At 43.5% G+C, this 11,754-nt stretch overlaps 1 protein-coding gene across 3 annotated transcripts in view; it reads left to right on the top strand.

Moving 5' to 3' along the window:
- Positions 1-758: 758 nt before the first annotated feature.
- The window catches only part of LOC100022412 (zinc finger protein 883-like), a 29,786-nt gene continuing 18,790 nt past the window's right edge, over positions 759-11,754 (top strand). For 2 of the 3 annotated variants that reach the window (XM_056814451.1, XM_056814449.1), the window contains exons 1-5: positions 759-991; positions 4,797-4,883; positions 5,851-6,078; positions 6,808-6,884; positions 11,437-11,563. In XM_056814451.1, coding sequence (XP_056670429.1) covers positions 6,018-6,078; positions 6,808-6,884; positions 11,437-11,563 — 265 coding nt within the window. In that variant the 5' untranslated portion in view covers positions 759-991; positions 4,797-4,883; positions 5,851-6,017. The remainder of the gene's footprint in view (positions 992-4,796; positions 4,884-5,850; positions 6,079-6,807; positions 6,885-11,436; positions 11,564-11,754) is intronic. The other variant, XM_056814450.1, reaches the window with a different exon arrangement.

Here is an 11,754-nt window from a genome sequence, read left to right as displayed (position 1 = left end):
AGCTGATTTCCAAGACTGCACCGGAGTCAAGAGGCCCTGGTCACCAGCCCCTAGGAGTGCCACCGACTCAGGATGGACTCGGAGGAACAAAAGAACTTAGGGAACCTATATATCACTCTAGATGACCTGGAGGCTCTAGGATTAGAGGGACAGTTGATTGACTTTACAATGGTGAGAAAGGAAAATGAGAAGTTCCAGACAGGAATAATAGTGAGGGGCTGGGGCCCCACAATGGACACAAAAGGGAAAGACTCAGCCTAGGGCTGGGTCACCTTGGTCATGGACTTTAGCCTAGGGGGAAGAAAACATTGGGACAAAAGGGATGTTTAATATTGGATGGGATTAGCTGTTCCCACCCAAACTACCAGGAAGTTCACTGTCTGGTGAAGAGGGACCTTCCCTCAGGGGGAAACTCTCCTGTGACAAGGTCAAAACCTGGGGTTTCTACACTCAAACTAAATAAACTGGGGATCTCTAGATTTCCATGTTGACACTTCCTTAACCTTCTTAATCAAAGCCAGAGAATCTAAGCTAGAGATAAATCGGACAGGACCAAACCTTCGTTCCCCTGCCAAGATGGAAGGGGAGGAGCGGAGGGGAAAGGGAACGCGGTGCTAGAAGGGGCTAAGGGTGTGTGTGTGTGGGGGGGGAATGGAGGCGGGACTCAGACTCTGTTTCCCAGAATGCGTGCTGAACTCTGGTCACAGAGGTGGTGCATTATGGGATTGCTTCATTTGGCTGTCCATCTAGCCTGCGGTGGCCCTGCCCTACTACGGAAGCTCGAGGAGTCACGTGAGCGAGATTCTGGGAGGAGTGCACGTGCGTATTCCAGCTCTGGGCTCTGTCTCCTCCGTGCTAGGGAAGCTTGCAGAGTCCGTGGGAGAGGGAAGGCAGGAATGCACACCGGCGTGTCAGTCGTGGGGTGAGGATCGCAGTGCACAGGCGCAACATAGTTGGCTTCCCCTTCCCCCTCTTCACTATAGATTCCGGGGTGAGTCTGGGAAGGCGGGTTGGCTAGGGAAGAGCGAAGGGAAACACGTGGGTGTGTGTGGACTGGGTTGTGTGTGCTTGGGGGGGGGGGGCTTGGGAGGGTGCACACGCGTGCGAAGAAGGGTGTTGTGCTCACCCTACCACGAGGGGCCGACCTCCCCTTTCCTTCCCAGGAAGAACTGTTTCCTCCCGCCCCTCCCCCACCCTCTTCTTTCCTCCCGGAACCTTTGTCTGTCCTGGCTCTACGGAACCCCCTCCAGGCTCCCCTGAAGACCCGACGTAGGACCAGCCTGTCCCGGGACCTCTCCCTTCCCTGGTAGTGTGGCGGCGTGACCTCTCCCCACCCAAGACCCTCTCACTTCCTTCCAGCCGCCTCTTTCCCTTCTATGTGCCGGGCACAGTAGTAGGTGCTTCCTCCATAGCCCTGGGAAGTGGAGATTTCTCTTGTTCAGTGGTTTTTCTGTCTCTTCTCACTCTTCATGACTCTGTTTAGGGTTTTCTTGCAAAGATAAATGAGCAGCCGGCCATTTCTTTCTCCAGCTAAAGGGGAAACTGAGGCAAATAGAGTTAAGTAATTTGCCCAGGGTCACAGAAGCCAGTAAATATCTCAGCTGGATTTGAACTCGGATCTCCCTAACTCCTGACCCTGCACTCAGTACCCTGTGCAGGAGGAGTGGGTGTTCTCCTTCCCTCTGTCTCCCCTGCCACCCTGCCCACACTTGTGCCCCATCTCAGAGCTTCCACCTTCCCCAACTCCTGGTGCCCTCACACATGCCTAGATCTGTCTGGTCAGTGCAAGCCTCCATCAGCCCTGCCTGCCTCCCTCTGTCCACTGATGGTCACAGTGACTGGATACCAGACTGCCCTTTCCTTTTCCTGCCTCCTACATACCACATGCCCTTCCTTCCTCTCTCTCTCTTTGTCTCTCTCTCTCTCTCTCTCTCTCTCTCTGTCTCTGTCTCTCTCTGTGTCTCCCTCTCTCCCTCTCTCCCTCTATCTCCCCCTATCTCCCCTGTCTCATTACCCCCTTTTGTGGCACTTTTCCCAGCCCTTCCCAATGACTGGTCGGCCATATTGGTACTATCACCCACATGGGCATCCTTGACCACTGTTCTCCTTGGGTGGCTTTGTGTCCACCTGCCTCTTCTCAGCCTCCTCTGCTGGACCATCAATCCCCTCCTTCCCCCTCAGTGGCTGGACCTGGCATCTCCTTCCTCCATATTTTCAGTCCCTAGCGGTAAATCTCAGTCTGTCTTCAGGCCCTCCAGGATGATGGTTCCACCCTTTGCTCTGCTCAGCTCCATCCTGTGCCACTCCATGGAGCCCTGACTCTGGAGGTGGAGGTTACGGGTTCACATCCTGGGACTCAGTTTCCTGATCTGTAAAATCAGGGGCTGCTACTAGACACCTCAGAGGACCCCTTTGCCTCTCAATCTCAGAACCTCTTTATAAAATCCCCTTTTGAACCTCAGACAGCCAGGTGGGCAGCATTGGAATGCTGGGTAGTGCCTCTGTCTCTTTCCCCTTCACCTCCATGCACTTGGCATGTCTTGCCTTCTTTGTCCACAGTAGGTCTCATTTCTGTCCCCTCCTTTCCCCACACACCCGACCCCTCACTCCTGTGCTTCAGGACCCTCATGGGCCTTCTTTTCCCAAGACTTTACCACCTCTGAGGCACACAACCATCCAAGGGCTTTGTGGCACTCTCCCACTACAGAACATCCACTGGTTCCCTGCTCCCTCCAGGATGCAAATATGAGCTCAAGTATTAGCAGGTAAAGCCATTCCTAGGTGGGCTCAAACCTCCCTGCCTCCACCTTCTCCCTTCTTCCTCTCCATATACAGAATGACCAGCCTTTGCCCTTAAGCTGCTGCAGTCTCTGTGCATTTGTCCTGGCTGTGCCCTGTGCCTGGCATGCCCCCTTTTTGTCCGCCTGCCTCCAGGATCCTTAGAGTCTTTCAACACCAAGCAGAAGTGTTCCCTCCCTACTGTTGCCTTAAATCTGTTTGGCACAGACCTGTGGCACATCTTGTCTCCCTCCTGGCCCCTGAGCTCCTTCCTTGTCTTTTGTCTTTGCTCTCCCTGTGCCCAGCATGGGGTCTGGCGTGGAGTAGGTGACCAAGAAATGCTTTTTTGTTCATGGATTAATTTTTGGTGGGTTTCATATGAGTTAGTCCATATTGCATGCTGGAGAGTACCTTGGGGTGCCATTTGTGCACACATGTGTAATGGTGAAGTCTCAGGTATGTGACAGGATGATCTAGAAGGCCTCTTGGGTAGAAGGTGTTTTCTTGGCCTCTGCTGCTCACCTATTTTCCCACCCCCTCTCCTGGGAGGCCCTCATGCCCCAAGAAGAATGTGGGCACCCCCTGACTTCACACACCCTGCTTCCCCATCTGCCCATGCGTAATATTTTTTCTGTTCTGGGGATGTTTCTGCTTGGTGTGCCCAGACCCTGTTGGGGTCAGATGAGAGCTGCCCCTACCTCTCCTATTGGGCTACCGTTGTAAGGAAACTTCAGATACACTTGTCTCTCCTTTGTCCCTTCTACTTTGTGTGCCAAGGCAGGTGCCATGAAAAAGAACCTACACGTGACCCACTTTTGGTCCTAAAATATCCTATCTGTTAAAAAAGTCATCAAGTCAGAGCCCCAGTCATAATGAGTCAATTCATTAGGGAATTTGGTGTTCACTCATCAACTGGATCCAAGACCTGGCTCACAGTCCAGGACCCTCTCCTCAGGGTCTCAGAGGGTTTGTAGTACTTGGAAGGGTACCAAAAATAGAATGGGGTGCTATAGTTCCATGACTGATCTCTGCAGAATTGGGGGAGCTCCTGTGATAGACTAAGGGACTCGAACATCATCCAGAGCCATTTTGTCCACTGGTCTTTTCACAGGTCATCAATCATATCCTGTCCTGAGACCTTCCCCTGGTCAGGAGACCCTGTCAGCAAGGTCTTAAGTCGTCGGCCATCCATCTGGCCACCTTAGCAGGGCTTTGGTCAACAATATGATTGGATCCAAGACCTCTGTGATGGCGGCCCTTAGGATGGTGTAGTTTTACATTCAAGGGTCACTTGGGAATGGAGCTAATGATTCAGGGATTTGAGGGGACTGTTGCTAAGGTACAGGAAATAATTTTTTTTTAAATTTTAAATATTTTTTTATGTTTATATGTATCATTATCTCCATGTCCCCTCTTCCCTCCCTCCCAGAGCCAACAAGCAAACTGGATTGTACAAATGTTGTCATTTGATACCTATTTCTATATTATTCATTTTTGCTATAGAGTGATTTTTTAAAGCCGAAACCCCAAACCATGCATCCATATATCCATGTGATAAGTGATGTTATCCGTTTTGCTTTTGCATTTCTACTCCCACAGTTCTTTCTGACAATGTGGATAGCATTCTTTCCCAGAAGTCTTTCCCAGAAGTGGCCTGGCTTGTTGTACTGCTACTAGTAGCAAAGTCTATTATATTGGATAGTTCCAGGATGTTTTACTTTCTGTGCACCATGTTCTCACAAGAGCTAATTTTGAACAGTTTGAACAGACTTGTGTGAACTTTAGATTACTCCACCCTACTTCGTCTCACAAAATGAGGAATGTCTGCACCCATACCTAAGGATTAAGTATCTAAGAAGATGGCCTTTGCTAGACATGTGCTAGTAAATGACAATTTAGAAACAGCTGAAAGACCCCTGGACTGTCCTAAGTCAAGCTTAAGTTACCATTGGTACAGGTGAGATGAAAGAAAGTGATGTAAAACTGTTTGTATATTTGGCATCACTTCCTCTCTCCAGACTCTTTTGCAGCAGAGAGGTGACTGGAGGCAGCTTGTTGAGTGGCTTGGCATCTTGGAGTGGTGGCAGCTATTGTCCGGTTTAGTGGTGAGTTTTCCTTGATACCATACTTGAGGAAACCTAGTAACCTAGTTCAGGTGAGGCTCTTCTGTGAGCTCTCTTGGAGTTTAGGCTAATTGCTTTCTCCTTTACCTTCCAAGCACTATCCTCTTAGAGAAAGGCTTTAATCTTCAAAGTCCTTGTGGTGGAGGAATTTGAACTCCCCCTGGCACAGGCCAGGTGGGAGAAATCCTATAGCTTTCCCTCTCTCTTCTGCTTAATTTCTACCCTCTATATTGATTAAATCACCATAAATTTCCAAACTCACTTGGGTATTTTATTTGGGATATATTCCTTGATGACCAAATTAATTTAGTTTAGGTCACAACACTAAAATTATCCTTACACTTGGGAATTGGTTTTGTGTTAATAGAGCTTCACAAGCTGAGATAAATCCCAAATACAGAACTAACTACTACAGTATGAATCTCTTTAATAGATCCAATACAATTAATAAAATCTTTTGATACCTGAAAAGTACCACCAAGTCCTTTGTGGGTTCATTACTACTAACTTCCATAACTCTTATTCCTATAGTATTACCTAAGAAAAGGACCTCAAATTTCCTCCTATTCAGCTTAACTCACTAATTATAATCACTGATTCCCATTAAATAGCACTACAATGAGTAGTTACTGATTAAATTGAGTAGGGGTATCGAAATTGTGTTGACATTGCTAATTCTTGCCCTAAACTCACAAATCATTGTTTCCTTCTCAATGTGAGATATGAGTTTGTTTCTTAAATGAATGAAATTCCTGACCTGCCTAGTTGCATGTCTAGATTCTGATTTCCAATATTGTGATTGTGATTTTAGGGCCCTTCTGCTATCTCTGGCCTCAGTGGCTCCTAGCAGAGTTCTCAGGAGCCCAGAACTCAGAGAGAGGGTCAGTTCCCAAGTGGGAACAAGAATCTGGTCCCCAGAACCCAAAGTAACATGATTATCTCTTTACAGGCCTCAGCTTTACTGGAAGGAGAAGGTGGTATAGGATCTCCCCCCAAGGAAGGGAGTCCAACCCAGGAGAGTATCCCTGCTCTGCAACCTTTCATCCAACTCCAGCGCAGTAGTGAAGCGAGTCCTTCTCCCAGCTGGGCAGAAAGGACGTGAGTGAAGTCAGAGCAATGAAAAAACAAAAAGGATGGTCAAGCATGGGAGCCATGACCCTGACACGTCAGGAGAAGGGTGAGAATTCCAAGAGCATCAGTGGGGGAATGGAATCTTCCTAGTGTGAGAGAACTTTTATTCCTTCCCTCTGGGGAGTGTAATTGCCAGAATGTAAGGGCTAAAAATAAAAGGGTTAAAAATTTTAAAAATCAATTCACAATGAATTTTAGGAATTCATTAATAAAATAGAGGGAAAGTGAAGGTAGAGAAATGAGAAATAGGGTAGAGTAAGACATTAAATTAATGAGCTTTACTATTGCTTAAGCCCTGGCTTTACTCTGGAAAGGCTCCAGAAGCCCCAGCCAGAGGGCCTGAGGGTCAATTAACAGAGGTTTTAGCCCAGAGGCCTCCTCCAGGTGAGGGGCCCCTCCAGAGGCTAGTACCTCCCTTGAGGAAAGCCAGGGAATGGAGCCAGCCTTTTTCACTCACCCACATATAGACCTAATTGAAAATGGGGGCATTCCAAGGACCTTAACTGGAGCAGGTGCCAGAAAAGGTGAAAGAAAGGGTTACTAGGGGCAGTGGTGAGGGCCATTGAATCCCAGACAAAACACATGGTCATAGCTTTCTCCAGCAGGAATTGTGAGATGAGCCAAGGTTAGAGAATTTGATAGAGCAGTGATCTGTCAAGGTGGATTGCCAATGCAGATGGGCTTGGGCCTGAGGGTGCTAGTGAGGACTTTGTTTAGGAGCTACAAAGCAAGATTGGCCTAGCCAAGGACATCTTATCCAGCTCTGTTTCTCCAGATATAGCTTTTCTCCCGGTTGGCAACATAGAAGAGAAGGAAGGAGGGACTTCTGGAGTCCTAACTGCCGGGTTTCAGGTAAGTTCCGGTTACTCTCTTTCTGCTTTGACCTGTCTCCTCCCTTGGCCTCTCTTTTCTAACATTTCTTTCCTGTTTTCACTCAAATTGTGCTCACTCAAATTCATGTTGGGACCCAAGCCTCAGTAGATTGACTAGCTCAGTGATGGAGAAGCAGGCCTAGAGGTGGGAGGTCCCAGGTGTCACCTCAGACACTTCCCTGCTGTGTGACCCTGGGAAGGTCACTTAACCCTCAATGCCTCACCCTTACCACTTTTCTGCCTTGGAGCCAATTGTGACAAGGAAATCACTTTAAAAGACTGATATATATTAATTTAAGGTCACCAAGGAATTCAGCTATGTAATTCCTAAATGAAAACTCAAGTCAGCAGTCAACCTTTTATGGAGTTTAATTACAAACAGGAGGAATGACTTAAACATAAGTTAAGCGTCGCAACCTCGAGTCTCAGTTTAATATTTCTTGTGTGCTCTATTGGCACTATTCAGGTTTAGTCTGTGCTCCTTGTTTTTATCCCTTTTCCTGGAATCAGACACAAACAGTAATCACAGTCCTATAATATTTTATCAATAAATGGCAGGTTCCCATAGTTTAAAGCTTTTAGGCATATATTGATATTATAGCAAGAGTATATATATTAACTTGTATTACTGCAGGAAAAAAAATAATATTAATATTAATTATGTGTACCTTCAGTACAAAAAATGAGAAAAAACAAATATTCTGATCAAAAAATAAAACAAAAGAAATAAGAAAAATAAGAAAAAAATCAGTAATTCAATATATTCTTGAAAAAAACAGCATCAATTTGTCTATGGATTATTATCTCCAATTCATATGATAAGATAGAGTCACAATTCATATGATAGGATAGAGTCAATCAGTCTCAGCAGAAAATGCTTTCTTCACATGTGAGCAGTGAATCCAAGAGTCTCTTTCTCCAATCTTTATAGATGTTGGAGTAATTAATAATATTTGGAATGGTCCTTCCCATAAAGGTTGAGTTGCTCCAGTTCGCTTGAAATTCTTGATATAAACTTTATTTCCTGGGTTCAGGTCGTGTAGAGAAAAGTCTAATGGTCCGGCTTGTACTGCAGCTCCGGATTCATGAAGTTCACGTAGTTTGTGCTGTAACTCCTGTATATAGGAAGCAATAGTAATATCTCCCCCTAATAGCGATGTATAAACCAGGGAGAAAGGCTTAGCCTGTGTAGGCGGATGTCCAAAAAGCATCTCAAATGGTGAATTATGTAAGTCTCCTCTAGGCCTGCTTCTAAGATAAAATAGGGCCAGAGGGAGAATTTCAGGCCATTTTAAATGGGTCTCAGTGCATAATTTGCCAATCATAGTCTTAAGTTCTTTATTTATTCTTTCCTGCTATTTAGAATGGAGAAAATACTGAAAAAGGTTAATTAACATCAACACAATCAATACAATCTAAGAAGAATCATTTTCATTATATTGGGAAGTTCCTTGGGCACCCTCCTGAAGGGCACCTCTCTGAGGTTCATTAGCACCTCGAGCATGTTTTGGAAGAGCTCCATTTCTTATATTTTGTTGTTGGGTATTATCATTTTCTTCATTTGGAGCATTGTCATTATTTTCCCAATTCCTATTTCTATAATTCTGGTTTCTAAAGTTCTTATTTCTATATTCATTATAGTTATTTCCATAGTCATTATTATAATTTCTAGAATTCTGGTTTCTATAACCATTATCATCATTTCTATAGTTATTATTTCTAAAACTATTATTAAACTGTGTATTCCTTCCAAACATCTTAAGAAAGGTTCTACATTCCATCATTTTGTGGCTCTTCTTCCAACAGAAGTGGCAAGTAATGGATTGATAATTGGATTTCTGGAGAGGGGCAATTGTCGTTGGTTCATTATCATGCCCACTTTCTAATTTAGTCATCCTATCTATTAAATATCTTATTTTTTTCTTCATTTCCTCCATGTCATTATTTTCTTCCTCCTTTTCTATCTTTCCCTTTAAAACATATATAGCTGTTTTTCTCAATTCTTCAAGGTCCATCTCTGACCATCTTGGGCATTGTGTTCTAAAATAATTCTTAATTGCTTTGCAAGAGTTATTTACAAAGATCCTTCTAACTTGTCTTAAGCTACTCTCTTTAGTTAGATCCCAATCTAAGTATCTGTCCCCAAACTCGATTATTCTATCCATAAATCTGGAGGGTGATTCTTCTTCCTTTTGCTTAATTTTTTCTAGTTCCATCCACTTATTTGTATTGTCTGCACATTCCTTCATGGCCGTGAGGATGGCCTCTCTACAACGGTATAGTTGTAGATAATCCTCAGGATTGTTATAGTCCCATTCGGGATCATGAGATGGCCAATGTGCTGCATTAAGTCCCCGGGTTTTGTTGACATGAGCAATTACAGTTCTCAACATCCTTGTAAGACGCATTATACTGAAAAAATGTCTCCCATCTTTTTTGTTACTAGAAAAGGATCTTGTTCATATGTGGGGATATTTCGTGTAAATTCATTTATTTCTTGGGGAGTAAACGGTATCCTATGTCTTAAAGTCACCACATCCCAATTCAGTCCTATTTCAGATACTTCTCTTAGAGGAAACAGGCCTCTAGTTGAATTTTGTACCTGTGGGTCAGTTTGACAAGGACAGGTTTCTCTAGGAGGACAAGATCTCCTTTGCGTTGGAATTTGGTTTTCTGTAGGAGAGGGAACATGAGAAACTGGGATTGCAGGGGAAGGGTTTTGGGGATTAAATTCAGTCAAGATTTGCACTACACGAGAGAAGCAGTCTGTTAACTGAGCTATAGGGAAGGTGTTTTCCATCTCTATTTCAGGGAAGGAAATTTCCTCATTCAAAGGTTCAGAAACAGGTCTGTTTCTGGTAGAGTGGGTGTTTGCCCATTGATCCTGTAAGAAACTTTTTAGATCTTCTAATTGGGCTTGCATTTTATCCTCAATTTTTCCTATTTTATCCTCAATTTTTTCTATTTTATCCTCAATTTTTTTTTATTTTAGCATCTCTAAATATAGTATTGAGGATTACAAAAATGACAGTACTTATTAATATAAAAATTTGGAGGTATCCTGCATTCCTCACTGCCCCTAATTCTTCAGCTGCCATATAATTGTCAAAGAATGTAGTACTCATTTTTATATATATATTTTGTAATTTCACAAAACACGTGGGGAGCAGGGCAAAGCAACAAACTTTCCACAGGTTTTTTTTTAATCCAGGAAGTTGTTCCTTAAGGGAAAGGATATTTAGAAACAGCTCTTCCAGCCAGGACTTTAGGGTCCTGTTGCTGAGATTTAAAACAGCTGTTTTCTATCTTACTATCAGAGTCACACAGCTGGGAAGTATCCGAGGTCAGATTTGAACCCAGGACTTTCTGTCTCTAGGCCTGGCTCTCAATTCACTGAGCTACCCAGCTGTCCTTTAAGATTAAAGGGAAGAAAAAGAAAAACTGCTGATTCCAATTTAACTTAAGGAGAAAAGAGAAGAGAGAAAAAGTTTTTTATACTCACGTGTTCTAGCAGCTGTGTCTTTAAGCCAAGTTTTTTGTTAAAAGGGACTAAGTGGTGAGACGGTATAGAAAAAAGGCAAGGAATTTCAGAAGTTTATTGAGAGAATTCTTTAGACTCCCGTGTATGTTCCCTAACAATTTAATAATTTTCAATTATCAATGTTGCTTGAGGAAATGGAAACTTTAATTTTACAATTTGCATTATGTGCTAATTATGGAATTTGTCATAAAGAGAGGCTGACAAAGAAAATATTTCCTCATGCACCAAGGGATACACAGTGAGGGCTTCACGTAGAGGCCAAAGCTATCACTGGCTCATGTCATCATTGCATCACTCAAGATTAACAGCCTAGATGGTCAGAAAAGGTCCATTCTCAGGTGAGCCCAGAGTAAGCCTCTGTAACCATCTCAGGATATTCTGTCCTTTGTGTACTTTGTCACCATTACATCCCAGAAGTCTTCTTTTTCCTTAAAAGACAATTCTCACCTATTTTAGCTCAGAGAAATTCTGCTTAACAGCAATCCAGAAAGAAATTTCCATACCCTCAATCTTTTCTGATTATTTGCCCTCTCTAAGGATTCCTTAAAACCTATGAGTCTACATTATAGCAGTTATTCTTACATATTTTGGCAATAATTAATTTATCACAATTTAGTCACAACGTGAACAGGAATGTCAAATTAATTAGCTCTATAGTAAATACAAAATAGGGCTAGATCATATCTTGGCCTTAGGTTTAAACACTTAAACCCACTTTTCCTTTAAACCTCTTATGATGGAAGAATAGATAAGGATGGAACGCAGTCTCCTTGAGGCTATACTGCTAAAAACCTGTCTTACAAACTGATCTTTGGCTTTTCTATACACACTGAAATGACATGATATTTTTGGGTTTATTGTTGGGAAAAAACTCAGGAAGCTTATACACTGGCTCCTGAGTTCAGTATCAAGTGAGGCAGAGAGCATGTTGATAATAAAGGAGTATTTTTAGAGGAGTTGTCCTGATTAAGCGGGAATGTCTTCCATTCAGGAATCTCTGACATTCAAGGATGTGGCTGTGGAGTTCACCTGGGAAGAGTGGAGACACCTGGATCCTGCCCAGAGGGCCCTGCACAGGAATGTGATGTTGGAGAACTATGAGAACCTGGTCTCCATAGGTAAGCAGAACCAGTCCCTGTGAATCAGTGTCAGTATGTTGGAATTTTTGCAAGCTCATTTGCTGTAGGCTAAGAAAGGTATACATAAATGTTGTCTTATTAGATAAGAACACTCAAGGCCCCACAGAAGAAACCTGTAATAATTAAAATTAAGTTATAAGACTTCTAGTAGCTTTATAATTTCATTAAAT

Source organism: Monodelphis domestica, chromosome 2 (assembly GCF_027887165.1).
Source record: "Monodelphis domestica isolate mMonDom1 chromosome 2, mMonDom1.pri, whole genome shotgun sequence".
Classification (NCBI taxonomy): Eukaryota; Metazoa; Chordata; class Mammalia; order Didelphimorphia; family Didelphidae; genus Monodelphis; species Monodelphis domestica.
This window is presented reverse-complemented; position numbering and strand designations above follow the sequence as displayed.